Source organism: Helianthus annuus, chromosome 4 (genome assembly GCF_002127325.2).
Source record: "Helianthus annuus cultivar XRQ/B chromosome 4, HanXRQr2.0-SUNRISE, whole genome shotgun sequence".
NCBI classification, from domain to species: Eukaryota; Viridiplantae; Streptophyta; class Magnoliopsida; order Asterales; family Asteraceae; genus Helianthus; species Helianthus annuus.
In genome coordinates, this window is record NC_035436.2 from 155,952,967 (window position 1) to 155,979,023 (window position 26,057).

General features: G+C 35.4%; 2 protein-coding genes and 1 long non-coding RNA gene across 5 annotated transcripts; 1 reads left to right on the plus strand and 2 right to left on the minus strand.

Moving 5' to 3' along the window:
- The first annotated feature begins 4,758 nt into the window (after nt 1-4,758).
- Nucleotides 4,759-7,732, plus strand: LOC110934983. The gene is made up of 2 exons (XR_002588771.2): nt 4,759-4,881; nt 7,529-7,732. It is a non-coding gene; the product is annotated as an uncharacterized LOC110934983 (long non-coding RNA).
- Nucleotides 7,733-11,818: 4,086 nt separating this feature from the next.
- Nucleotides 11,819-13,545, minus strand: LOC110937122. The gene is made up of 2 exons (XM_022179535.2): nt 13,230-13,545; nt 11,819-12,943 (listed from the first exon to the last, which is right to left on the minus strand). Exons 1-2 carry the CDS (start codon nt 13,503-13,505, stop codon nt 11,966-11,968), a joined length of 1,254 nt encoding a protein of 417 aa, XP_022035227.1. The 5' UTR covers nt 13,506-13,545; the 3' UTR covers nt 11,819-11,965.
- A 913-nt stretch (nt 13,546-14,458) lies between these two features.
- LOC110937120 (serine/threonine-protein kinase Nek1) lies at nt 14,459-21,340 on the minus strand. 3 transcript variants are annotated; one of them, XM_022179533.2, is made up of 15 exons: nt 21,032-21,340; nt 20,353-20,477; nt 20,155-20,221; nt 19,873-19,938; nt 19,678-19,724; nt 19,454-19,499; nt 19,213-19,293; nt 19,052-19,094; nt 18,924-18,973; nt 18,759-18,840; nt 18,225-18,274; nt 17,215-17,288; nt 17,074-17,125; nt 16,451-16,900; nt 14,459-15,069 (listed from the first exon to the last, which is right to left on the minus strand). In XM_022179533.2, the coding sequence occupies exons 2-15, from the start codon at nt 20,436-20,438 to the stop codon at nt 14,557-14,559; spliced, it is 1,707 nt and encodes a 568-aa protein (XP_022035225.1). In that variant the 5' UTR covers nt 20,439-20,477; nt 21,032-21,340; the 3' UTR covers nt 14,459-14,556. The 3 variants fall into 3 exon arrangements, with proteins under 3 accessions (XP_022035225.1, XP_022035223.1, XP_022035226.1); XM_022179531.2 differs by having other exon boundaries at nt 20,353-20,481; XM_022179534.2 differs by having other exon boundaries at nt 16,481-16,900; nt 20,353-20,481; nt 21,032-21,331.
- Nucleotides 21,341-26,057: the final 4,717 nt, after the last annotated feature.

Genomic DNA, 26,057 nt, shown 5'->3' on the forward strand with positions numbered 1-26,057 from the left:
CAAGAATACTATACCCAAACAATCAAAATGATGAGCTTAATAAACACAAAGACTGTTATAGCAAATAATATTTGCTGATAAAACAACCTCTGCTGCTGAATATGAATACAAAAGCATCATAAAGCTAACATCTGCTGTTGAAACAAAGGTCTACAAAACATAACATCTGCTGATCATTCCACAGTATAAATTGCTAACATCTTCTGTGACTTAACAGTGATACAGTTCAACAGAGGATTTCAAATATTTGTTTACACACACCTCATGATGAACATCTGCTGATAAACACCGAAACGGTTCAAGCAAAGTTTTCCAAAGAGAACCTCTGCTATGGACTAATAGACGATGCATTTCAACACAGAATGTTTAACAGTAGTGCTTTAACAGACCACGATCAACAGATGATAATATAATAAAAATAATATTTAAACTGTAGCAATTACATTTTTATAAATCTAACAACCATCATCGAAGCTGTAACAAAATCTAAACACCGATACACTAAACACTGCTACATAAGAAAAACTGGTACATAAATACTGATGTTGAATCCGTTGTAGATACTGACCATTGTTGTTACTGCGCAGTGGTTTTCCTTTGGTTGATCAGGCCTTAGGTACAAAAGTGCCTGTCTTTAACAGCTTTGTCTTCAACAGTGTCTGTCTATTCAATTGAGAGAAATCATTACATTACATCCCAGTTGAAAAACAGAATCAATATATTTAGGGAAAATGGGATTGAAAGATGATAACCCAACAATGGAGGATCTCATTCGACAGCTCCGATAAAGCTGATAGTATTCTCAAACAATGCTTCCTAGATTTTTGAAGACCGACAAAGACCAACAAATGTCCACAGTGATACTTCTTTAGACATTTGTCGGTCTTCAAAAATGTAGTAAACATTATTTGAGAATACAATTGAATTTATCGGAGATGTAGAATGAGATCCTCAACTGTTGGGTTATCATCTTTCAACCCCATTTTCCGTAAATATATCAATTCTGCTTTTCAGACCTCCCAAAGCCACCTATCAGCCTCCAAAGAGATCGAGACAGCTTGAAGCATAAGCTGGACTTGCTGTCATTCCACCAGTTGAGTATTTAATCCCAATATATACCAACTAAAAATCAATCTACTCGTAATCACATGGTAAATCAAAAGCTACAAACATATCAATCAAATTTTATAGAATCATGATTTATTTTAAACACAAACAGACATTACCTCTTCATCAATAAAGTTGAGATCCATTTTATAACCTTGATCACATTCGGAAGCTTGGCCAACGAACTCAAGACTTCAACACCAAATAAGAAATCCAGCAAGATCTACCTGAAGAACATTTAGCATACAAACCTTCAATTTGTGATAAAAAGAAAAAATAAAAAAAATATCTATTTTTAAACTACCATTCAAATCGATGTTAAATGCAACGCCTCTGTCGTCTTCATCCTCTTCTCTATATCTACAGTTTTAGAGATAGAGATTTGAGAGAGAGTAGACAGAGATATTGAAAGGCTGATGTGTGATGGGAACCTTCATTGAAACGACGATGTTGGAACAATGTACTGGAACGATAACATGTAACAACAAACATTCGAACAAAGAAGTGTAATCAGAGAGTAGCGACTGAATCATGAGAAAGATGCATTTGAAAGGGAGAGATACGATGTGAGCGGGAGAGATTTGAATGTGGAGCCAGATTATTAACCCTTATTTACAGGATTAGAATATATGGTTTGAATTTTGAATGTGGAGCCAGAATTTTGAATCTCAACAGATGTTTATTGAGAACTGATGTTTGATTATAAAATCTTGAGGCCAGATGTTTAAACAAAAGTTTAAATGTTATTTGATATGGGCAAACCTTTCCCTCGGCAGACCTTTGCATCTTAAATGTGGGCCAACTTTGAATTTTAAAGTCTTTTAATATTAGGCATTATGATGTAATAATGACATAAGAAAAGCCTTGTGGGACATGCTCTCCTGCTGACACATCAGCTTTTCTTATGTCACTTGGATTTCTTCTTTTATAGAAAGTATACATAGATTATATTCTTGGTGTAATTAAAAACATAAAATAAAAGTATGAATTTGTGTTATTATTTAGTGATCATTTTCCTTAAATTAAGTTTTAAATAAAAGATAATATCAGTTTTCTATTAAATAATAATCAAGTTTCATTATTGTTTAATACAATTTAACTTGGAAAAAAAGTTTTCTCTTAATTGTAATAAAAATTTATAAGCATTTCATTTTTCAAATTAATTTTAAAAACTAGAAAATATAAACTTTTCCATAGAAAGTTAAATTATTTGATTAAAGTTAACTACGGCTCTAAATAAACAAAAATATTTTAAGTGAGTTTATTTTTTATTTATTTTTGAAAAAGCGGCATTTCACTAAACCAAAACAAACTAGCTAGCTAGGAGTTAGATGTCTAGATCAACCAACAATATAACAAAGTAAGCTTTTGATTCAAAGAAAACCCCAACATCTTAATCTCTAGAATGATGCACGTTGCAATTGCCTTTTGATTGTTAAAGATAAGATTATTCCATATTCACCGGATAGTCCAACACGCCACTAACATAAGGATTGCACCACCCTCGTCGTTATTTTCAAAGCCTTGATGAATTGTTGTAGGTCCAAAACGTCCTGAACCGAAATAGCATATATGGGAGGGAGGCGATACCAAACCGCAACTGCAACCCACACTTGACACAACAGCTTACAAGATGAGAAAATATGGTGAGCCGATTCCGGCAGATCTTCGCAGAAGGGGCATAACACCCCTTAATATGGACATTGCTTCACTGGAGGTTTTCCTTGGTCAGAAGCCGATCCAAATTGGCCCTGCAACCAAACATGTTTATTTTACTGGGAATCCATCTGTTCCACAAGAATATAGTCACACTAGCAGGTGGCCTCAGCTCAAAGAATAACTTTCGAATAGATAGGAGTCCTAAACCGTTATGTGGGTCAACAACCTAACTCGAATAATTCATCAGGTCCACATATGATGCCTCTTAAACTAACCCAAGACAACAAAACCATCTCCATCTAACTCATTGGGGGGCTCGTTTTCAAGACCATCACATATGAAAACACCCATTCACCTATGGCACTCTATTCGCCACTGTTACAACCTTGGAAACCTCCAACTTAAAAATGTTGGGAAACAAGGAACAAAGAGACTCATTCCCAATCCAAAAGTCCAACCAAAATTGAATCGAGTAACCATTCCTTAGATTGCCTTTTATCAAATGCGTCAACTAGATATTAGATTTGCTTAGCTTTTCATCCAATTTATCAATGCGTTTTCAAACCGAATGACACGAGAATTGACGGGAATGAAAGATGATGAAGATGGCCTAAGATGGATAACACGTACCACAATGCTCCATAACTGTGAGCCTTCGGTTTTAAATCGCCACTGCCATTTGGAAAGTAAGCTATGATTGAATTGCTTTAAGGGGGTCAGAACCAATCCTCTTTAATTTCTTAGCCCCTGAACCTTATCCCAGCTTACCTAACGGATGTTGTTTTATCCTCTTTCCTCCCAGTAGTAACCTCATTCGCAAACCATTTAGCAGTGTGACCCTTTTCGCCTATCGAGAGTATCGATGCTTTCTAAACCGACAACCCAGCCTTAACCACCCCGATCACCGACTTCCAACTTTTGAACAAATTCATGTTTGCTCCCACCATCAAACCAAGGTATTCCAACTAAGGATTTTTTTCATAAGCAATGAAGTTTGGATGGCAGATTATTTACTACATGCTCATCAACTCCTAACCCATATAGAACTGACTAAGAACAATTAATCTTTAACCCTGAGACCAAGTAAAAAAGCTCTCATAATCCTAGCCAAGTTAGGGGCATTTTACTCTGATCACTTCCCCATAACAAGCACATCATTCGCGTACATATGAAATGAGTTAGAGTTGGACTATTATTCAGGATAAATAGACCATTAAAATCCCTGTTGATCAGCCTTGTGAACAAACACGTGAAGAATTCCATGGCTACAATGAAAAGGCGACAACGGGTCTCCCTGTCGAACCCTCCTATGACAATGAAACTCAAACATAAGTAACCCATTGACAAGGAACGAGGCTTTGGCCAACGTAAGAATACCTTTAATCCACATATTCAAATGTTGCGGGAATTTCATCTAAGACATAACTTCTTCTAGAAATATCAATTCAAAATATCATATGCTTTCTCAAAGTAGATTTTGAACAACATACCTTTCTTCTCCCCCCCCCACGCGAAACCACAACATAACTTCATTTATCATCATAGGCCCATTAATAATGTTGGGGTTGGATAAATAGCTCATTTGGTTATCTGAGATAATAGACCCGATAACTAGCTTCAAGCGATTTACTAGAACTTTTGAAATACAATCCATTAAAATAAATATGCTAGAAGTCATTCATAGGTGAAAGAATCGTCTTTTTTTGGCCGACAAAAGATCCGTCACTTTAGGAACTAAGCAACTGATGCACAACCCCGACTTCCTATTAAACTACACAGGCCAGAAGTGTAACGCCCCAAATCAGAAATTTTGTTAATATAGTGTTTACAAGTTTCATTGCATGAAATAATTTAACTAGGTTTATTAACCTAGTTAATATGTGTGGTTAAGTAAAAAAGACTGAAGGAAAGTGTAGGGACCATTTGTGACATTTTGAAAGTTATATAAATGGTCAATATAATGGGATTATGGTCAAAATTGGATTTTGAGCTGGTATGGAGAATGGCGACGATTAGAAGGGTAGGAGAGGAAGGGATGAAGAAATTCATGTGTTTTGGATGAAAATCTTCATCAAGCAATGATACAATTCCATTCTTGGCACCATTTCCTCCATTGTAAGTATAAAATCCATCATCATACATGTTTTTTCCTTCTTGTGGAATACAAATGGGTTGTGGATGACGGTGAATGAAATTGGTTGGTAATTATGAATGAATCTTAGCATTTTATGCGAATCTTAGTAGAAGTTGTCCTTATAATTGATTATTGAATTGGAATGTATATTAGTTTTATGAAATTAGCAAGTTAGATTCTTAGAGGGTAGGATGATGAGTGTCGAATTCGTGGTAAAATCCATAATCATATTTGGCTAAATTGTTAAATAAATTGAAAGAACTAGAGGTTATGCTATGTTTAGTGTTTATGAATGATTGGTATTTTGTTTTGGAAAGAAACATGGTGATTGATACCATGAACTAGGAAGTTAAGCATGTGATACTTGTACTTTGTGCTTTACATTTGGTACACACACCAATCATTTGATGAAATGCGTAGGTGACAATAATAGGTGAAACTATATGCAAGTAATGGATAAATAGGTATAGAATGTGATAATGATGTAATTGATAGTAAACTAACACGAGGAGTGTGTTTTAGATGGAGTTCACACGGAAATTGAATTCGTTAGTATGATGTAGTAGAAACATGCACTAGGAGCTTGTACCCTATGCTTGAATGGTGTAATGCACACCATGTATTTGATTGATTGTTTAGTTGAATCTTGAAGTGAATTGGTGTTAATGGTGTAGCATGAGAACTTACTAGTAAGGGATAATGTTGGAATTATGTTGTGTTAGATAAGCATGGGTTATGTTTAGGGGTGCAAATGAGCCGAGCGGCTCGTGAGCTACTCGTGATCGGCTAGAGAAAAAGATTGAAACGAGCCGAGCCTTATCGAGCCTGAGCCGAGCTTGTGCCTAAAATAAAGCTTGTTTATTTATCGAGCCCGAGCTCGAGCCTTAGTGTAAACGAACTGAGCCAAGCCGAGCTTATATAAACTTGTTTACGAGCTGAACCTGCACCTAAAAATAAGTTTGTTTAGTAAACGAGCTCGAGCCCGAACTTCACTTATCGAGCTCACGAACCTAAAGGTCTATTATTTACAATATTTTATTTAATATATTAATTAATAGATAGTAATCGATTCGAGCTCGAGCTTGAGAAAATACCAACGAGCCAAACTTGAGCTTTGAAAACAAAGCTCGAATCTAGCCAAGCTCGAGCTCTTATAAGTTAATCGAGCTCGAGCCTGGTCGAGCTCGTTTGCCAATAGTGTCATGAACATGATTACATGAAAGAATATGAATTATGTCAAGATCTCAACCATGGAAGCCTAACGAGTCCAGATGAGGTAAGAAAACAAGCACGGACATGGCAACTCGAGGTGTGATTCCCGACTTTAACTCCATTTAAGTTAATGAAAGTATACATATATATGCATGAGGTATGGGAATCATGCAAGGATGAGTATATGAAAGGATGAATATATAATAATGGGGCCAAGATATGGAATGTAGTAATGGATCCAATGTTGGGTAACTACACTTGAATCCAAATGGTGGGAACAAACGGGTCATTCACAGGAAGACAAATTAGAAAAAGAGATTTACCTGGATGTTGGAATAATGGAGTTAGTATTGGGGTGATATAGGTCCTTGAAAGAACATTTGAAAACTTTAAATTTACGTATCGGGAGTCGTGAGAATTGTTAACAGGGCTTGAAAATGGGAAAAAAACTCAAAAATCCACATGAGGGATCAACAGGGGCGTCACTGACGGCTTAGCCTAGTTTTACCCGTTTTCTTCGACACTGATCCCCGTAGCTCCTTTCCAAAGCCCTGTTAAGCTTCCAAAGTGCACCATAAAACTATCAATGGGATTTGTAAGGTGCAAGTGAGGATGAAACTTGTATGTATGGATGGATGTATGGGATTTAATTGTGTATATGTAAATGGGACTTGTATGTGTGCTTGGGTGTATGGAATTCATATGTATGTATGTGGATGAGACTTGTATTTATGTAGGTAGTATGTATGCATTTTGTTTGTACGTAAGTAGATGAGAATTGTATGAAAGTATGTTTTGGGTTTATATGCACGAATACATTTTAAATGTTATTAACCATGTTGTTACGAGAAAGGAATTGAAAGTGCAGGTATATTCAAGAGTGTGCTCTTTAATGTTAAATAATGGAATTCAAGATAGTAATCGGATGGATCAGTAGTACTTTCGGAGGGATCTGATGTGGTCTACCGGTTCCGTTAAAAGTTTAAGGGTTATTGGATTTTATCACCCTTAACTATTGGTCATTGGCCGCTGCCACCTCCAACTATCACTTTGACGCCCGCCACCCCCAACTTAACACTTAGTATGTTCTGTCAGTAGATCACTAACTTTTGATCCTGTTACTATACTTTTTGGGGTGTCCTAAGATCCCTAAAACCTTCCCAAGATCCCTATGACACCCCAAAAAGTGTAGTAACAGGATCAAAAGTTAGTGATTAGTTAACGACGTGGTGACAGAACACACTAAGTGTTAAGTTGGGGGTGACTGGCGTCAAAGTGATAGTTGGGGGTGGCAGCGGCTAATAACCAATAGTTGGGGGTGATGAATTCTAATAACCCAAAGTTTAATTATACGTTGTTCATGTTTTGTATGAAGTCAAACACTTTTCTAATGATATGGGTGTATGATGACTGCAGGTTATACGGGTCTCTCATGTGAGGTGCAGGACGGCCGAAGATCGAGTCAAAGCGTGGATTATATAGTAGGGGGTCACGCAGTCCTTATACGTATTATATTGAACATAAATAGCAAAAGTGAAGAATGTAATACTCATAAATGAATTGTTTAAATGGTTACCAAGTATTAGAAAACATTTATAAAGTAAGAAATTTTTCGATTCATATTTCCGTCGCATAATTTTTTTTAAACATGTTACAAGAAGTCATTCATAGACTAATGATCTCTCTTTTTTTTGGCGGCAAAAAAATCAGTCACTTTAGGCACTAAGCAATTGATGCAACTTATAACATTTTAGAATTTGGTTGGTCTTTGTTCGAATTTTACATGAGTCGAAAGTGGATAGGTCCCACCAAAACTATCCACACCACTAGTTTATCCCAAATCCATATGCACCATTGTGGACCTAATTTAAATTGCAAAGTTCTTTCCTTCTCGTTGAACGCCACATCAACATGTCCCCACCCGATACAACCCCTAATTCAAAGCCACTATTTACGCTTTTATCTAGCATCACCTTAAGTATTAACAAACAACTAGTGAGATTCCCTATCATATGATTCCTACTTTTTATCGAGACTAAACTGCTAAAATGTTCTTTAGGTTTGGTTACTTTTGTCATTTTAGTCCAAAGCTTAAATATTTTGAATTTGGATCCTTGTGGTTTCAGCTTTGTTGACATTTTCATTCAAAATCAAAATCTGACCAGATTTTTCAGTTAACATCCAGTTTTTTTGTCTTTTTCTTCCCTTTTAATGAAGGACAAAATGGACTTTTAACGTTTTATTATAACAAATTAAAAAAATCTAACCATTTTGCCCTTCATTAAAAAGGAGGAAAAAACAAAAAAAAAACTGGATGTTAACTGAAAAATCTGACCATATTTTACTTTTGGATGAGAATGGCAACAAAATTGAAACCATAGAGACCCAGATTCAAAAGGTTTGAGTTTTGGATTAACGTGGCAAAGAGTAACCAAACCTCAGGGACCATTTTGGCAGATTACTCTTTTATCAATATTGATTTGGTTTGTTACAGTATTGGTAAAATACCAAAAATAGTATATGAGCAAGAGAATATCGACATGTGTGTTACATCGATCGAAAACTATAAAATCAAATACTGGTACCAGTAACAATCTTGTTCAGATGGTATCAGGTCAGTTCGTCTTGTCATGGTACCGGTACAATAACATCACTCGCTATATTATAGTACTTTAAAAATACTCGATTGCCATTGTGAATACAACTACGTTTTCACCGAATTTTATATACGACCCCGTTTTCAATTAATGTTATACTGGCACGATAAGAAACCATAAAAACGAATACAATACCGGTACTGATGTTGTTGGGACATTATCAGTTCGCTTCATATTGGAAAAACAAAAAAAGTCAGTTGTATGTAACTTGTTCGAATAAAACTTTTATTGAATCGTAGATTAAAAAAATAAGCATTTCGCAACAAAATTTGCAAAATTTAAAAAGAAGATTAAATTATATTATGAGAGTAACATTTAAGTGGCGTCATTGGTTGTTTAAGTGTCAACGGGTATTTTTCATATTCGTAAATGAAATTTAAACGGTTGATGTTTGTTGAAGTATACATGGGTATCTCTCATATTCGTCATTAAAATTTTTGATTGAAAACATAATTGGTGAGAGGTAAGGAAGTTTATTTTATTTATTGAGATAAATTGTCCAGTGTAAATATAAAATTGTAGTACCAAATGTCATCACTATTAAGAAAACCTATCTGAAATTTAATTAGACTTAAAAAAAATCCTCAAACTTAAATAGGTTAATGGATTAACCTGTCTATTAAAGAAGTCGTGTTTGGATTAACCCCTCCAATTTATCGGCTTAAATTTTGACGGATTAACATGTTTATCAAACTTGTAGTGTTCAGGTTTGCCCGAAACCTATTTTTTTGTTTGTGTCACGCTAGAAATTGTTGCCCATAGACAAAACGAATTCTGAACGAGATGAGTTCGGATGAGATAACCATTTAAAAAAATATAATTTTGGTGAGTTCGCTTTGAAATGAGTCGTTTAAAAAAATAGTAAAAAGGTCATCATGTTATACTTGCTTTTATGGCGGCTAATGTAGACAGATGGCAAGGGTAGTGGCTTTGTGATTAACGGTGGTGAATACGATAATAACAGCTGAGGTGACGTATAGGTACCACATCGGAGATGATCGGTGCCCACTCATTTGGACCCAAACTAGCCCTTAAATATATTAATAATGAAATAGTAATTTAAAGAAATTAAATACACCTACTCATATCTAGTTTGATATTTAGGTTGAAGGGGTAACAAGATGTGTTGATTTCCATTAAAGGTTGCCTCCAGTCCACAACCACTGGTGTCAAAATATCAAGTCTCAACCTCAATTGGGGGTCATGAGCAATAACTGTGGTCGTTTTCAGATTAGGTTTCACTATTCAATATTCATGTCACATTTTGTGATATTTACAATTAATGGAAATATGCCAAGCACTTATGTCGTATCATGGAATCAATTTAATACTCACCTCGGTTAATGATTTTAAGCATGTCCATAGATGATATATCCATCAAATCAATAACGTTCAATTCGATTGAAAGCAACTGGACTTTGTAATGAAATTCATTGTTTAATATTTATGCGATGTTGAATAATCACTTTGTGTATTATAATTAGACTGTCCCTTGTAACACCCCTCCCCCCCCCCCCCCCCAGGGCGGTTTTTCACGCCCAATTCACCTGCCACATCATGAGGGCGTTACCCCATTACACTCGGTCTTATAGATAAAATATTTCTAAGTTTTCGTACTAAAATAGCTTCTAGATAATTGTAAGTATTCAATTTCTTTGGCCATAGATCCAGCTATGGTGTAAAAGAACGATTTAAGATTGAGTCGCTAAAAGCTCGAATTGAGACAAACTTAAACGAGCTCGATGAGTTTGAAAAGGCTCGAAAGCTTAAACGGGATTTTTTTAATAAATATGATAATTTCATCTTAACATAATAAACATATAATTGTTATATGCAAAGATTATAATTATAATAATTATGCATGTATAAAAATAACTTAGATAAATAATAAACTAACAGAGCTCGAGCTCTACGTATAAAGCTTGAATCGACGATAAATAATAAACTAGCAGAGCTCGGGAGCTCTACGTATAGAGCTTGAAATTAGTTGAATTCAAACTTTTTTAAATTAAACGAACTAAGCTCGAGATCCAGCTAGTTCTTTAAAGTTCTGATATTTTCGTTTCTATCAAATATTCAATTTATTTTGGTTTGGAGTTAGCAGTTTTAATTCATTTACTACACACATTAATCCATTTAACTAATATTTTGTCTTCAACAACTTAAATGAAAGCAATTCAAAAGCAAACGGCTCAATTGGGTCAAACGTGGCCCAAATAATGTTCATATGGTTTTAATGGTTACAATCTTCGAACATGTTTTATTCAATTTAGATTACATTTGCATCCACTATTCCGGTCCCAAAGTAACTTTTTGACACCAGGGTCTCGATACTAACATATATAGGAACGGAAAATATATCCAAACCCAATGGTAAACTCAAAACCCGAAAAAATCGGAATGAGTAATAGGACGGGACGGGTATTATATATATATATATTTTTTTAAATAAGGGATGTATGATATTAGGTGATACCTTGCCTAACTACTAAAAACACGAATACCCCTTTACCCAAAAAATACCTGTAAACTTTTTTTTCTTTGTCCTTGGGTAAATAAATTACCAATTCACTAATTTATTTCCTTAGTAATAAAATTATATGAAGGTTATATAGTAAGAAATGTATTTAAAAGTCCCAATGGGTAATTTTCAAAAAGTGATCAAACTGACGGGTATATTCGATACCCAACGAGTATTGGGCTAGGTGTGAGACACAATTTCACAATAGGATGTAAGACTGGGATTGCCGATACCCATTCCACACGACCACACCCTTCCTGTTACCATCTCTAAAGATACACAAACAACCCCTTAACTTCTAAAATCTCCGCAAATCATGCATTTTTATAATTTAATCTTGAGTTAATTACTGTTTTCGTCCCTGTGGTTTGTCAAAAATCACTATTTCAGTCCATTAGTTTAAAAATTGTGATTTTAGTCCTCGTGGTTTCACTTTCGTAACCATTTCAGTCCATGTGGTTTCACTTTCGTAACCATTTCAATCCATTTATTCTGTTAGTACAGGGACTGAAATGGTTACGAGGTGGACTGAAAGGGTTACGAAAGTGAAACCACAGGGACTGAAATCGCAATTTTTAAACTAATGGACTGAAATAGTGATTTTTGACAAACTACAGGGACGAAAACAGTAATTAACTCTTTAATCTTACATCTACTTGGATCATTGATTCCAATTTATCTCTTTGACTGCAATCCACTGCTTCCATAATATTGCTTTGTTGTTTCTCTAGAGAACTCTGCAAACGTCATTCCGTTTTTCAAGCGATCACAAAGTGGTGGGACTAATTTTCCAATATCCGAACTTGGTTCTTGTTGCCCATCATCCTCATCACATATTCTTGAATCTTCACCATTTGAACTCGAACTTTCAACCGAAAAATCATAAACATAAAGCGTTTTGCTCCATGAAGGCTGCAAGAACACAACGAACGTTTCCCTGCACACATTTTCAAAACCTTTAGGTCTACAAACAGAGTGAAGCGTTGCACGAAGTTTCCCCTTTGATAATATGTCACCCGATTCCCCTACTTGAACAATAAAACTCCCATAAGACGCCTTTACCATTACAACCCTGTTCTTATTGGGATCAAGTATTTGCAAATACGTATGTCCACTAGGGGATTCACACTCTTTTCTATCACATGATTGAGAAGAACCGTTATTTTCCGGAGCAAGCATAAACATTGGATCTGTTAAAACAGTGAACACCCCATAATCATAATGCCACTGCTGCCACAAATCAGAGTGATTACTGCTAGTTCTTTCAGTTTTCTTGGTTTTAGAACGAGCCTTATTAGAAGCTTGCAGAATAAGATTATCTATAACTGAATGGTAGTGTATAAGACGCCCTTTAGCCGAGTGTGATTCTAGTAAGCTTTGCTCTAGCTCATGCCCGCCAATGATCTTGTCACACACTCTTGCAAGTCGAAGGCCTAACTCAATCATGCAATTCCCGAGATCTTTGAACGTGTTCCCGAGATTCTTAAATTCACATGGACTCTCCGTATCTGAACTGAAACCGTCAGTCTCGGAATGATTTTTGTTACAGAGGTTGCTAACATCTGGATTCAGGTTGTATTTTAACTGCATTGCGAAAGGAGAGACTGTTCTGTCGATGTTCTTCAGTGGAACGTCACTCCCTAACCCGTGATCCTGCAAATGTGGAACCAATGAATCAGATTATTAGAAGAAAGGGATCTCTTGGTCACATTTTGATTGCAGCCTTCAATAAGCAAGAACCATACAATCAGTTGTAAAAAAGTAATTAGCAACGGATTTTAACACACAGTTATGCAACCAATTATCCTCATACAATCCAAGATAACTGAACAAAAAGTTAAAACTCACAAGCTAGTTAATTTGGTTCAGGCATTTCATCAAACACTTTATCAGCAATTCTATAAACAACAATTTAATACCCATTTTCATAAACCAATACCTTGAGGACGCGTTTGCGATCATCGTTGTTAAGAAGAGCGAGCTTCCAAGCCATTGGAAGCAGTGTTGGGCGGAGATCGGAAGCATTAGGGACTCCGGTAATTGCGAGAAGACCTGGACCGGAGGGACCTAGGTTTTTCATGATTGTGGTCATAACTGATTCCAAATATTCGTTGTTTTCGTATGATGTTGGAAACTGATCAAGTGAAGATGATAAGGTCATGAGATCAGAATAGTGAAGATTATAGAGTTCTAGGGTTTCACCTTCTTCTGCCATTGGAGATTGATTTTGTTTTTTGGCGCGCGAGTGATGTATGTTCCTTTTATTTCTTTTATAGACATGTCAATATTTTTAAAAATCAGTCGAATTTAAATATATGATTGTTTTAATCTTTGTAAACTTTAAAAAAAAGATATCAGAATTAGATCTGCTAAGCATTATATTCAAGTTTGCACCTTTCTTTTGTTTTCAAACTATGTGTTATAACGCTTTATTCTCCGCCCATTTAGCACAAACGGAGTGTTCCACGTTCAGGCGTCTTTGAGATTTCGGGTATCCAGTGTGACAAGTCAAAAGGGGCCCCTTAATTGTCAATTACGTTATAATTTTAAGTGTTTAAACGGACCAAAGGGATATTGGGTATTTGGGTTAAATGATTCGTTGATTAATAGGTTAATGGTAAAAGGTTATTGGCCCCCTCTAGAACATGAAATTTATACCAAGTTTATAATTTTTAATATATAATTTAATCAACTTGCGTACCTAAACGAGAAAACAAACTTTGAACCCTCTCTGAAACATTGGCCCTATGTCGTCGCCCACCCTAAAAAACACAGCCTGTTCCTCGCACCGTTCTCCACAGACGTCAGCTTCGCTCCCCGTCGCCCCTCATTTTCTTCTTGTTCATTCTTCTGTGTGGCAAATGGTCCATGCATCAGAACCATTCTTCTACCCTCAGCACAAGTTTTCCACATTCAAGTATCACACATGGCCTCAAGGTGCTTTTTTACTAACTTCATATATAAATAAAAAAATATTCTAAAAATTCGGATTCGAATATTGGGGTCGAAACAGTTGAAAATTTTCGAATTCTAGGTCGAATTCAGTTTGGTTCGGATTCCAATCCAAATTTAAATTGAAATTTGATTCAATTATTTTGGTTATAAACTATTATAATTCACATGATAATTCCCAATCCAAATTATGTTAGAGCTCACAAGATCATGTTATACTTGAAACAAAATTTATATTTTCATCCTCTTCATGAGCAAGCAGTTCACATATACACTTTTGCACTCTACAAATCAGACTCCATATAGACTATAGTCTATAAGTCGCCAGTAATTCCCTTAAAACTTTTTGACAACCAAATAGCAGTTTCTCTTGGAGACACTTTCTCTGGCCCGAACGGTTTCAACAACACCGCTAATTCTTCGATCCTTTCTTGCTGCATCAGTTGTGCACTAAACTCCAACAACCCTTCTAACGCCTCTGCCCGTTGCTGGTATGATGACATGTCAAACCTACGGTACGGGTGGCTTGAAGTGACCTCAGCGGGTTCAGTGTGGGTTTGATCAATGAACTTGACTGTGGTGCGACGGTCCATTTTGATTGATTGATCAGAACTACATTGAGTTGATATTGATGATGTTTTATGGACTTGTAGGATCAAGTGTTTTTCTGTAGAGGCTATAGGAATTTCCGTCATTTTGTCAATAAGTGGAGCGTTGACTGATACATCTGGAGACTCGATGCTAGAAAGAACCATGTTGACCTTTGGGAGAGAGATTGTACGCATAGCCCGTGAAGGTCTGCTAGGAGATGTTTGTGATACTGGGAGCTGAGGAAAAGACACAAATGCCCTTAGTGACAAGCTAACCAAAGAGTCCGAAATTTATATCAGGATGTGTAACATGTTGATTCACGTCATCTTGTTTTGAATCATGAAAAGAAACAAGTCGAATGCGTTGAACCAAAATGTATTTTTAATGAATAAAAACCTCTTATATCTTTTTGTTCAAGAAATTCAACTATTAGTATTTAATGAATAAAAACCTCTTATATCTTTTTGTTCAAGAAATTCAACTATTAGTAAAATAATACAGTTTTATGTAATCGTACTTAGGGGTATCAATCATGTCGGGTTGATGGGTTGGCAGGTTGACGAGTTGAAATGTTCGACCCGAACCCGACCCTTATTATTATTCGGGTCAAAGATTTCAACCCTAACCTACACACATATAAATTTGGGTCAACCCTAACATGACCCGTTTAACCCGTATTCTTAAATGAGTCATACAAGTTGACGATTTATAAGCGAGTTGTTGCGTTTTAAGCGGCTTATTAATAACATGTTTAATGGCAAGTATGAGTGTGACACGTAAATAATATAATGTGTCAAAACTAACATTATTATGACTAACCATGCAAAATAGAAACGAAAAAAACAAAAACAAAAACATAAAAGTTATTTTTTTTCTAAAGAGTTTATTACTGTTTTCGTCCCTGTGGTTTGTCAAAAATCACTATTTTAGTCCATTACTTTAAAAATTGCGATTTCAGTCCTTGAGGTTTCACTTTAGTAACCATTTCAGTCCCTGTGGTTTCACTTTCGTAACCATTTCAATCCATTATTATGTTAAGTATAGGGACTGAAATGGTTACGAGGTGGACTGAAATGGTTACGAAAGTGAAACCACAGGGACTGAAATCGCAACTTTTAAACTAATGGACTGAATTAGTGATTTTTGACAAACCACAGGGACGAAAATAGTAATTAACTCTTTTCTAAATAGTTAAAAGGGTTAACGGGTCAACCCAAACCCAACCTATTTTTAATACAGGTCAACCCGAACCCAACCGTTTTTTTAAACGGGTTGTGTTAGACGATCCAAACATGTTTCTTTTTCGTGTCAGGCAGGTCGGGTTTCTGGTTGTGTCAAGAAGACAAGAATTGCCACCCTTATGAATGTAATTACTTGCATAAATGACATTGTTACTGAAAATAAAGAAAAAAAACCCAGTTTTGGACCAGACCGGAACAGAACTGAAACTGCATATTTTCCATATCATGGACCATGAACCGGACCATACGTAACCGGTCAGTTCCATCCAGGTCTAGTTTGCCGGTTTTATTAGTTTGGATCGTGTTTGGTTTTGCACACCCCTATTCATGTAACATAGAGAGTATAATTAGGAACAGCAGCATATTAAGAACATACCAAACCATGATTTGAATCCACTGTGGTTACCTTTGGCGAAGCGGTTTGTCTTCTGGGAGTTGACTTTTTTGCTGGAGTGTATCTTCGCGTTCGGGTAGCAACCGGTGTCTTATCAGCCATTGATTTCTCTCCATCTATACTGTCGGTGGATAGCTTTCTAGTCAAGGGTCTTGACAGATCCTGTACTTTCTCTGACCACAAAGAAACTTGATCATGTTCAGATACACTAGGATTTAAAGCACGATCACTGCTAAAAGATTGCTTCTGGTTTCTGTGAAAATGAACCATTCGAGGTTCAGGTTCGGTTTCGGGTTCAACAAACGTTGTTTTCTTTTCATAGTTGTAGTCAGACCACCGGACTGGATAAGCATGGCGTTTTGGGTTGTTGGAGTTTAGATGGAGGTTATGTATGTATGGTTGAAGATGGGAATGTTTGAGCAAATCTGCAGCCTGGAATTAAGTGAAAAAAGTATCAAAAATTGAATAATGTGAGGCGTCAATTTCAAACCATTTACTTATGAACAGGTTGACCCGAGTTCGTTTTGACTCATTGACAACCAGCCCATTACCCGCCTCTAAATAATATAAAGAAAAAGGGTAGAAAGAAGAATAAATTTGCATACACTTGGTCTTGTTTCTGGGTTTTTCCGAAGCATGCTTTTAACAAGCCCTCGACTAGAAGAAAAGAAAAGATTATAAGATTGGTAATATAAATCTATGAAATACAGATTTTGTTAAAAGCGCAAGAAAAATAAAACACTCACAATGCACCAGAATACATGGTTGGAAGTGGAGCGACTACAGATTTGTTTATTTTGTTGATTAAAGCTTGCATATCCTGCTCGGAAATTTCATTTCAAAGTAAACACAATTAGTTCATTTAAGCTGATGAAAACTGAAAAAACAGCCGACTGAAATGGTGGAAGGGATGACATAACATGATGTATCATGCATAACAATTTGACCCGTGCTGAAATAAGTTGTTCTTAACGGTGAAATAAGTTACTTGTTTGTCGACTTTTTGGTTGAATTCTCATTGTAAAGGGAACCAATAATATTCTACTGTTATGCACAACTGAAATTTCATCATCATCATCATACTCAGTAAATCCCACCAATAGCAAAGCTAACGTAGGGTCTGAGGAGGGTAAGATGTAGACAGCCTTACCTCTACCCCATAGGAATAGAGAGGTTGCTTCAAGTGAGACCGCCGGCTCGATAGTAGTTTTGCATCAAGCCTTGGACATAAGGCACACATAACACTCAGCAATTAAGACAAAGGCCGATTAGTGCATGTACTCCCTTGTCTTTCGGCTATCAACGCCACCACATGATGCATGATTAACCATCCCCCTCTTTTAATGTTATTTTCACGAAATTAGTAAAATAACGTTAAATTAGTGCACTTTCACTTTTTCCCTCCAAGCGCCCACACATATATACATTATATGCGCATACCGCAAGCGGGGCGTACAACTGAAATTTATAAAGTATAATTGTATAATAGTAATCCTAGAAATGAGTAATGACAACTGGTGTGGACAAATTTATGAACACATAAATAAACAACATATTTTTTTTGTTTTATGTTTCTTGCAGCTACTATTGTATGTGTGTGATAATGTGAATATTGATCTTAACAAAGGTTCTCCTGTTTTGTCATCACTAAGGGTATTTAACACATTTGGTTAATAGTCAAACTTATATGCTAGTCAAACAGTAAAATATCATGGAATGAAGAGAGCAAAAGTTCATGAAAACAAAATAAACTTACAAAAGCTTTGAAGGCGGGCTTGAAAGCCATCATTTCATACATACAGCATCCTGGACAAGTAGCATGTACCAAATGCATATTTTAGACATCAAAGTGACTTATATATATAGTTTCAGCCATAAAACACACCTAAAAAGTGTAAAAAGTCATACAACAATATAGTTTCACCCATAAAAAAAAACCTAAAACCTACAGATAATAGAGTGAAGATTACTAAAACACCATATCAAACCCTAATAGTCCATAAAAAACTTCAAACACACCATCGTAGAACTACGAATACAAAACACAACATGCTAATCAAAATAAAACACAGTAATGTTTGTCATTCCATAATCAGAGCCTTATCATCCAAAACACAAAACCTACATATATAATGTTTTAGTAATCTTCATTATGTTATTTGTGGGTTTTTGGTGTGTTTTATGGTTGACATTATGGTGTTTTATGACTTTTTACACTTCTTAAGAAATTTGGACTTTGTAGCCAACTCCTAGCCTATATATATATATATGTATTAAATGTGGGAATTACCTAAAGACCAAATATCTGACTTAGAACCATAAGGTATATCTGCAAGAAGCTCAGGGCACATGTAACTAGGAGTTCCCACGACCTGAAATTGAAATACTTTTGATTAGATCGTCCGACTGTAAGTAAAAACATCGTTAAAATCAATTGTTGAAGCAATACACTTACAGAGGATGCGAGATCATCGGAAGTCAACATTTTAGCAAGACCAAAATCACCTGGAAACAACAGAAGAAACTAATATTGAAACATTTGCGTGATTTCATGTTTTTAAGTACAAGGTAATTGAGCACTACCAAGTCGGATTTCTTGATCTCTTGTTAGGAATATATTCGAACACTGAAGTGAAAACAGAATTATTAAGTTAAAATCATTTTTTTCAACTTTCGGATAACTCGGAGAGATGTGACATTATTATGAAGAAATATTTACAGAATGATATGATCAAGTAGTCAACCTTAACATCTCGATGAAGAATATGATTAGCGTGCAAGTAATCAAGAGCTGTCAGGAGTTGAACAAGCCATTGGCACAGTTTCTGCACGTTTAAACAAGATGGCATTGAATTTATACGTGAGTTTGATTTAGACTATGATTAATGTGCAAGTAATCCCATGTGTTTGATTTTTCGTTTCATGCTAATATTATCATGTTTATAAAAGATGCCATGAGGCCAAAATTACAGAAATTAGATCAACCTCTTCTGAAAAATGAACTCCATTGGCTCTTTTGATTGCTTCAGCCCTACACAAATAAATGCTTGAAAACATCACAACAACCAATATCGAATTAAAAAGAATAAATTGGTGAAAACAGCACAACAACCATATAACAAAAGGTTGAATTAATAAAGAATAAATGGTTGAAAACATCACAACAACCATATAATAAAAAAGTTGAATTGATAAACAATATTGCTTACATGTCTCCTCCTTCACAATGAGCAATAATGATACACACATAGCAACCCTGAAAAAAAAATCAAAAGTTAAGCTTTCATTTTTTGGACATTTCTTACAAAAATAGTCCGGGCATTTTATATATATAAGAAATAGTCAAAACAATTTCATCAAATCATGTGCAATTGACATCACTAGAACCAACAATGCACACCGACCTTTTCTACCCATGAATCTTTGTATTCTACTATAAAAGGATTTTGCACTTTGGAAATAAGCTCCATCTGCACAACAAAGAAGCAACCAGATAAGTTTCCTACTTGATTTGAATTGAGATGCTAGATCTTCACATAATGCTATTTTACAAAAGGTCAATATTACACATTCACACGCCCCATTACGCGCAAGCACCTTCTAACAAAAAAAAAATAAAACCAACGCACTGACTTTTTCATGTTCGTTCAATTATTCAATACAAAAGACTGGACAAAATTAAAAACCTCCAATAGGGCAGATCTGCGGGTCCTATCAGACTGTCGTGCAAGCCGGATCTTCTTCAAAACATACCTAAAATAATAAAACATTCATCAATCTAACAAACCTAACACACCAAGCATTTTTCCATTTATAGTCAAAACACTAGGAACAATATCACCGTATACGCGACAAAAGTTAATAATGTAAATTAAAAACCTTACTTTTTCTTTTCGCGTTTATGCTTCACAAGTAAAGCAGAAGCAAAGGATCCTTTCCCAATCTGCTCTAAAACTTCATAGTTCTCCATGATACGCAATCCAAACGTTTCTCGACTTTCGAATGAATCCTGCCTAACAACCAACCGCTATAAAATGCTTGAAAACTATAGTCAATGAGACCATCGGACTACGAAAGTGATGATGTTATATAACTAGCATATAACAATGCTTGCACACAGATTGAAAATGGAGCAAATGGTGTGTAAACTTAAAGCAGTTTGTGACATTCTACTAGCAATAAGTGACAGGTTTAAACAGAAAATGACAGTTGTAGTTACAGGATCCTTATCAGCACCAACCACACATCCAATCAAAGAGGTAAGTAAACAACACTTATCTTTCATCCTTCCTAACAAATGCTTTTCAACTATACGAAATGTCACAGTTGAACTATCAATATAATTCCTCGATCTTACACTTTAATCAATAAAATAGGTTAGATACTTTACGTATTGAACGGATTTCAAAAGTGCGATCAGTAATAAAAAGAAACTGAGGCATTAATTAGTGAAAACCTAAAGCGTAAACACTAAAATTCACGAAACATAACAGCATATTCTCGTAATACAATGCACGAAAAGTATAAATCACGAGAACGAAATGCAGAGAAGATGTTTGGTACCTGTTAATGTTATCGAGGATGAAACGGTTATATGGATCGAATTGTTTCCATTAATGTAATGTATGAATGAGGAAGGAAGCAGTTATTTAAACAGAAATGATGAAGAAGAAGAAAGTGGTTATTTTATTTAAATAAAGGAATAAGGAAGACGAGGATGAAAGTGAGAGTGGCGGAGGAGACGAGAAGGGCGGCAAAAGAATTGGAAAGAAAGGAAAGGAAAAGTAGAAAAAAAAACGTGAATTTAAAAACTGGTATGCGTGCCCATGATGTTTGTGCAATGTGAGGGGATGAACAACTTTTCGTGACGGCAGGTTTGAAAAAGAAACTACAGGTTGAACAGGTCGTCGTCGTCGTATACTCAGGTGTAAACTGTTAAACAATTAAACCCACCCCAAGTTTTGGGTATAATTAATCACTAGTAGAATTTGGTATCAATATTCTGTATAGCAATCGAAAGAGAAATAACCAAAAAAATAAAGTAAGGACACACTAAATATCAGTTGTTTTGATGATACCAATACCAGTATTGAGGTTATTCGATCGTAATCGGTTTCCTTTGTCCCAATATAAAAAAAATTATATTTTATGTACAAATCTTTTTTACATATTTTTCAACTGAAATATATGTGAGATTAAATATATTATTAATATAATATTTAAAATTTTTTAGCCATTATAATCATTTATATTATATTAGATCAAAATATAATAATAACCTATTAATAATTAGTTGGTAATTGTTGATGGACCATATTACCCTTATTAACTAATTAGGTTTCATCTTGGGTGTATATATAAGGAGATCATTAGAGAGTTTAAGGGTTAGACAAGTTACACAATTACAACCCTCATAACATCTATTCTCGGCTCTCTCTCCCAACCGATTCTTCCCTAGTATCGGTTTCATCACCATCATAACTTTACACCCTAAGGAGGAACCAGATCATCCTGACAAGTATGTCGAACTCAATGGCTGCATCTCTGACTGGATTCTCTGCTAGCCTGTCTGCTGTAACAGGTATTATTTACATGTTTTCCCTTATGTTTAACAGAACTGATACATCAATATATTTATAAAGTTATCTTTTCTCGTATATAAACATAATAATGGTAATTGAAAATAATAATAACATATTCGTTTTTCGTACATTTAAGAGGTGATATGAAAGTAACAGGACAACTTAAATTGTGTTTAATCGATTCCAAATCTTGATGGGTGGCTTATAGTGGCGGATCCGGGAATTATTTGTTAGCGGTGCAGATGAGTGGTTCAAGCATATTTTCAGAGTGTGCGGTCGAGGGTTTTTGCCTAAAAAATATACTAATATTTTTTTTCCAAAGGGGCGGGCCTTCACCTAGATCCGCCCCTAGTGGCTTAACGATTAACCTTTTATTTTTAACTAGTTAACTCACTCACCGGATAATTTTTGAATGTGTGTGGTATCCATCTGTCTGCTAACATATATTATAGACCTTGAGAATTAGAGATGCATGTAATATGAACAATATCACACAAGCAACCTCTTATCGTTGATAATGTATAGGGGCAACACGTTTACTAAAGAGACAATATATAACATAATAAAACATAGTACCACTCACATGAGTAGCGGATCCGAACATAACTAACCAACCACGACCATGAAAAGAACCGTTGATTTGAATGATCTCGCATTATTTTAGTAGCTTCCATATCGATATATCATTTAAGTGGGATCCATAACAAAATGGGTGTCTTCATTTTATTTTATGTGCGCCCATCTGTATTCTAAACAAACATAAATGAATGAATGTGAACGAAAGGAATGAACATCTCTTTCCCTGTTCAATAAGAATAAGAAAATGAGCGTGCTCGTGTCCGTTTATGTCTGTTCATTAATATTCAAAGCTAACTTAAAACATAAACGAACGAAGAAATTGAATGTTTTTTTTCGTTCATTTGTGTATCAACTACCCGAGGCTTGGGTCTAATGTTTGATAGGATTGATGTGTTGATTCATAACGGTCAATTTAGTATTACTATTAACTAATAGTAAATTGTATATATTCAAATAAATACGTAACATTTGCAAATAAACAAACATAAAAAAACAAGAGTATATGACACTAATATTTGGCTGCTAAACTTAAACAAAACTACAAGAGTACAAGGATTCAACATGCAAACACTTAATTCATAAAACAGTAGAGGCGTACAAAAACCGGGTTTAGCCCATACCGGATCAGTTCAAAAACCGAGACTAGAGTATTTTCATCATGGGCACAAAGCGGTTCGGTTTTTGAATCGATTTTAGGTTTGAAAGTCTGAACCTTTCTGGATTGTTTTGGGTCGAGTTCTAAACCTGTTTGGGCCCAAACCTATTCTAAACCGGATTCTAAGCCGGTTAATGTTCCCAAATCGCGGTTTAGATCGGGACCTCAAACCGGTTTGGCCCAAACCGCATTTTTATAAACAGTATGATAATTGATTCTTCATTTTGTGGGCTACTCGGTCAGTCAGCCATAACCATAAGCCCAACCACCTTGTGTTAATTTAAACCCAAAATAATTCAGCCCATCAAGTGAAGTTAACCTGACTTTGAAACTTTTTGTATGCATTTGTTCTATTTACTATCAATAATATCCATTAGCTAAGTTTAGATAAATTTATTTTGAAACCTACAAATTGAAAAGCGGTTCAAACTAAAATATCATATAACATTTAATGATTTATTAATGTAGTCTAGTGGAGATGGATATGATCGGGTAGTTCCCCTGGTGACACGATGATACTCTAATGGTCCGTCAGTGATCCAAAATTTGCCGTTAAAAAAATAGTAATAACTAGAGCCTTCTAATTCATTTGTTTTAGTTATGGATTTCATTTCTTTTTAAGGAGTGTTGATCATCTTTTGACTTTCGATGACATATAAGATAAGTAATTCCACATTGTTAAAATATATATAATACAGAGTATCAATTCAATATTTGTCTAATGTTTCTTTTTATTATTTTGCGAGTGATGAGCTTATTCTTCTTTGCGGCTGTTGGGCCTTCTTTTTGTTTGGGCTGCTGAATGCGTGGAGGTCAAGTTGGTTTAGGGTTTGGCTTTTATAAAAAAAGGGGCTCATGATTCTGGTCGACACATACAGATCTTTTAGACATCCTGCTATTTTCAATCAAGCTGCATCGACTATCCGCTGACATTGCTTATCTCCTCAGCTGTCTTCGCTTGTCTCCCCAGCTTTTCTCTAGAACATTGAGGGTTATTTTTCCTTTGTTTTATTCGAGAGTTCGGTTCTGATCGCAGTTGTATGCAGATCATCTTGTTGATGATCTGCGCTGTTTGAAGACTGGTTATAAAGGAGTTTTTCTATTTTTTGTTACTTGTTCTTGTTTCAAGAATTCTGTACTTTCTGAAGTATTTAACAATAAATAGTTGGCTTTTGATATCTTGTTGTTCGCATGGTATCAGAGCCAAGTTGGCTCTTTTGGGGTTTAAATTTCTTCCGCTGTTGTTCGTGTTGAAGAACTGGTTTGTGTCTTTGATTGAAGATTCAAGGGGTCTTGGTGGTATAAGTTGTATCTGTCGATTCCAGTTGTCTTCTTGGTTCCTAAGATTTGTGTGAAGGCTGTGTTTGGGGTTTATTCCTCAATTCCAGTGGTTCCTGTCTTGGTGTCTGTACATCTCAGAAGATTGGTACTCTAAGCTCTAAGGTTTTTTTGTATGACTTGTGAAGGGTTCTCGTTGGTCTCTTTTACAGGGAAAACCAACAGAAGTTTTTTGGTGTTCCCAGCTTATAATCAGTTGCTTGTAACCCTAAGTGAAGGTTACAAGCCTGATTACTGGAATTATACGCACCCACTGTGAGATTGTTCCTTCTCTCCTTGTCTTTACTTTTATTGCATCACTGTGTCTGTGAGTCTAGGCATATTGATACCGGGTTTAGTAAGACCGGTTTGATTATTGGGACACAGAGAGGGTTCACTCTGTTGCATTCGTTGTGTTTTTGTTTGGTTTCTTTAACTGTCTGCTATATTTGGTTTATTTTAGCTGCTTTGTGCTACCTGTCTTGGTTATCTTGACTGTTTACGTTACTTAGTGCTATGCCTGGTGACGCTGTAATTACTACTGATAATATGACATCTACTAGTGCTACTTTGGTTAGTAAAATTGATGTTGGTGATCCGTTGTATCTTCATCCTAGTGATTCTGCAAATTTGACAATTATTAGTGTTAAACTTAAAGGGTCAGAAAATTATAGAATTTGGTCAAATGCTATGCATCTTGCTCTACAGGTTAAAAATAAAATAGGGTTTGTTGATGGTACTTGTCTTAGGTCTACATCTGATGAAGTTTTGGGTAGACAATGGGATAGATGCAACTCTATTGTGCTTACTTGGATTCTTAACTCTGTGTCTGAGGAATTGTATCCTGGTCTAGTTTATTCTAAAATTGCCTCTGATGTGTGGAAAGATTTAAAGGAAACTTATGATAAGATAGATGGGTCTGTTGTGTTTAACGTATACCAAAAGATTAATTCCTTCAGTCAAAATGGCATGCCTGTTTCTGAATATTATCATAAGTTGAATTGTATGTGGAAGCAATTAGACCAGTTATTTGCTTTACCTGCCTGTTCTTGTGATGCATCTAAACAGTTTAATAATTTTAATCATCTTATTAAGCTTATGCAGTTCTTAATGGGTCTTGATAGTTCATACCAGTCTGTGAGAACTAATTTGTTAACCAGAGAAACTCTTCCTTCCGTGAAGGATGCTTTTTCAGTCATCTCTAGAGAAGAATCTCATCTTCATTCTAAAATTATTTCTGATAAAACTCCTAACAATGATGTTGGTTTTGCTGTTAAAACTAATCAAGTTATTGAATCAAAGAAAAAAAATGTTAGAACTCCAAACCCCAATCTAAAATGTTCTCATTGTAATAAGACTGGTCATACTATTGCGAAGTGTTTTGAACTTGTTGGCTATCCTTCTTGGATGAAGTCAAAACCTAGCGGGAACAAGGGTAACAGGGTTAGTAATAATG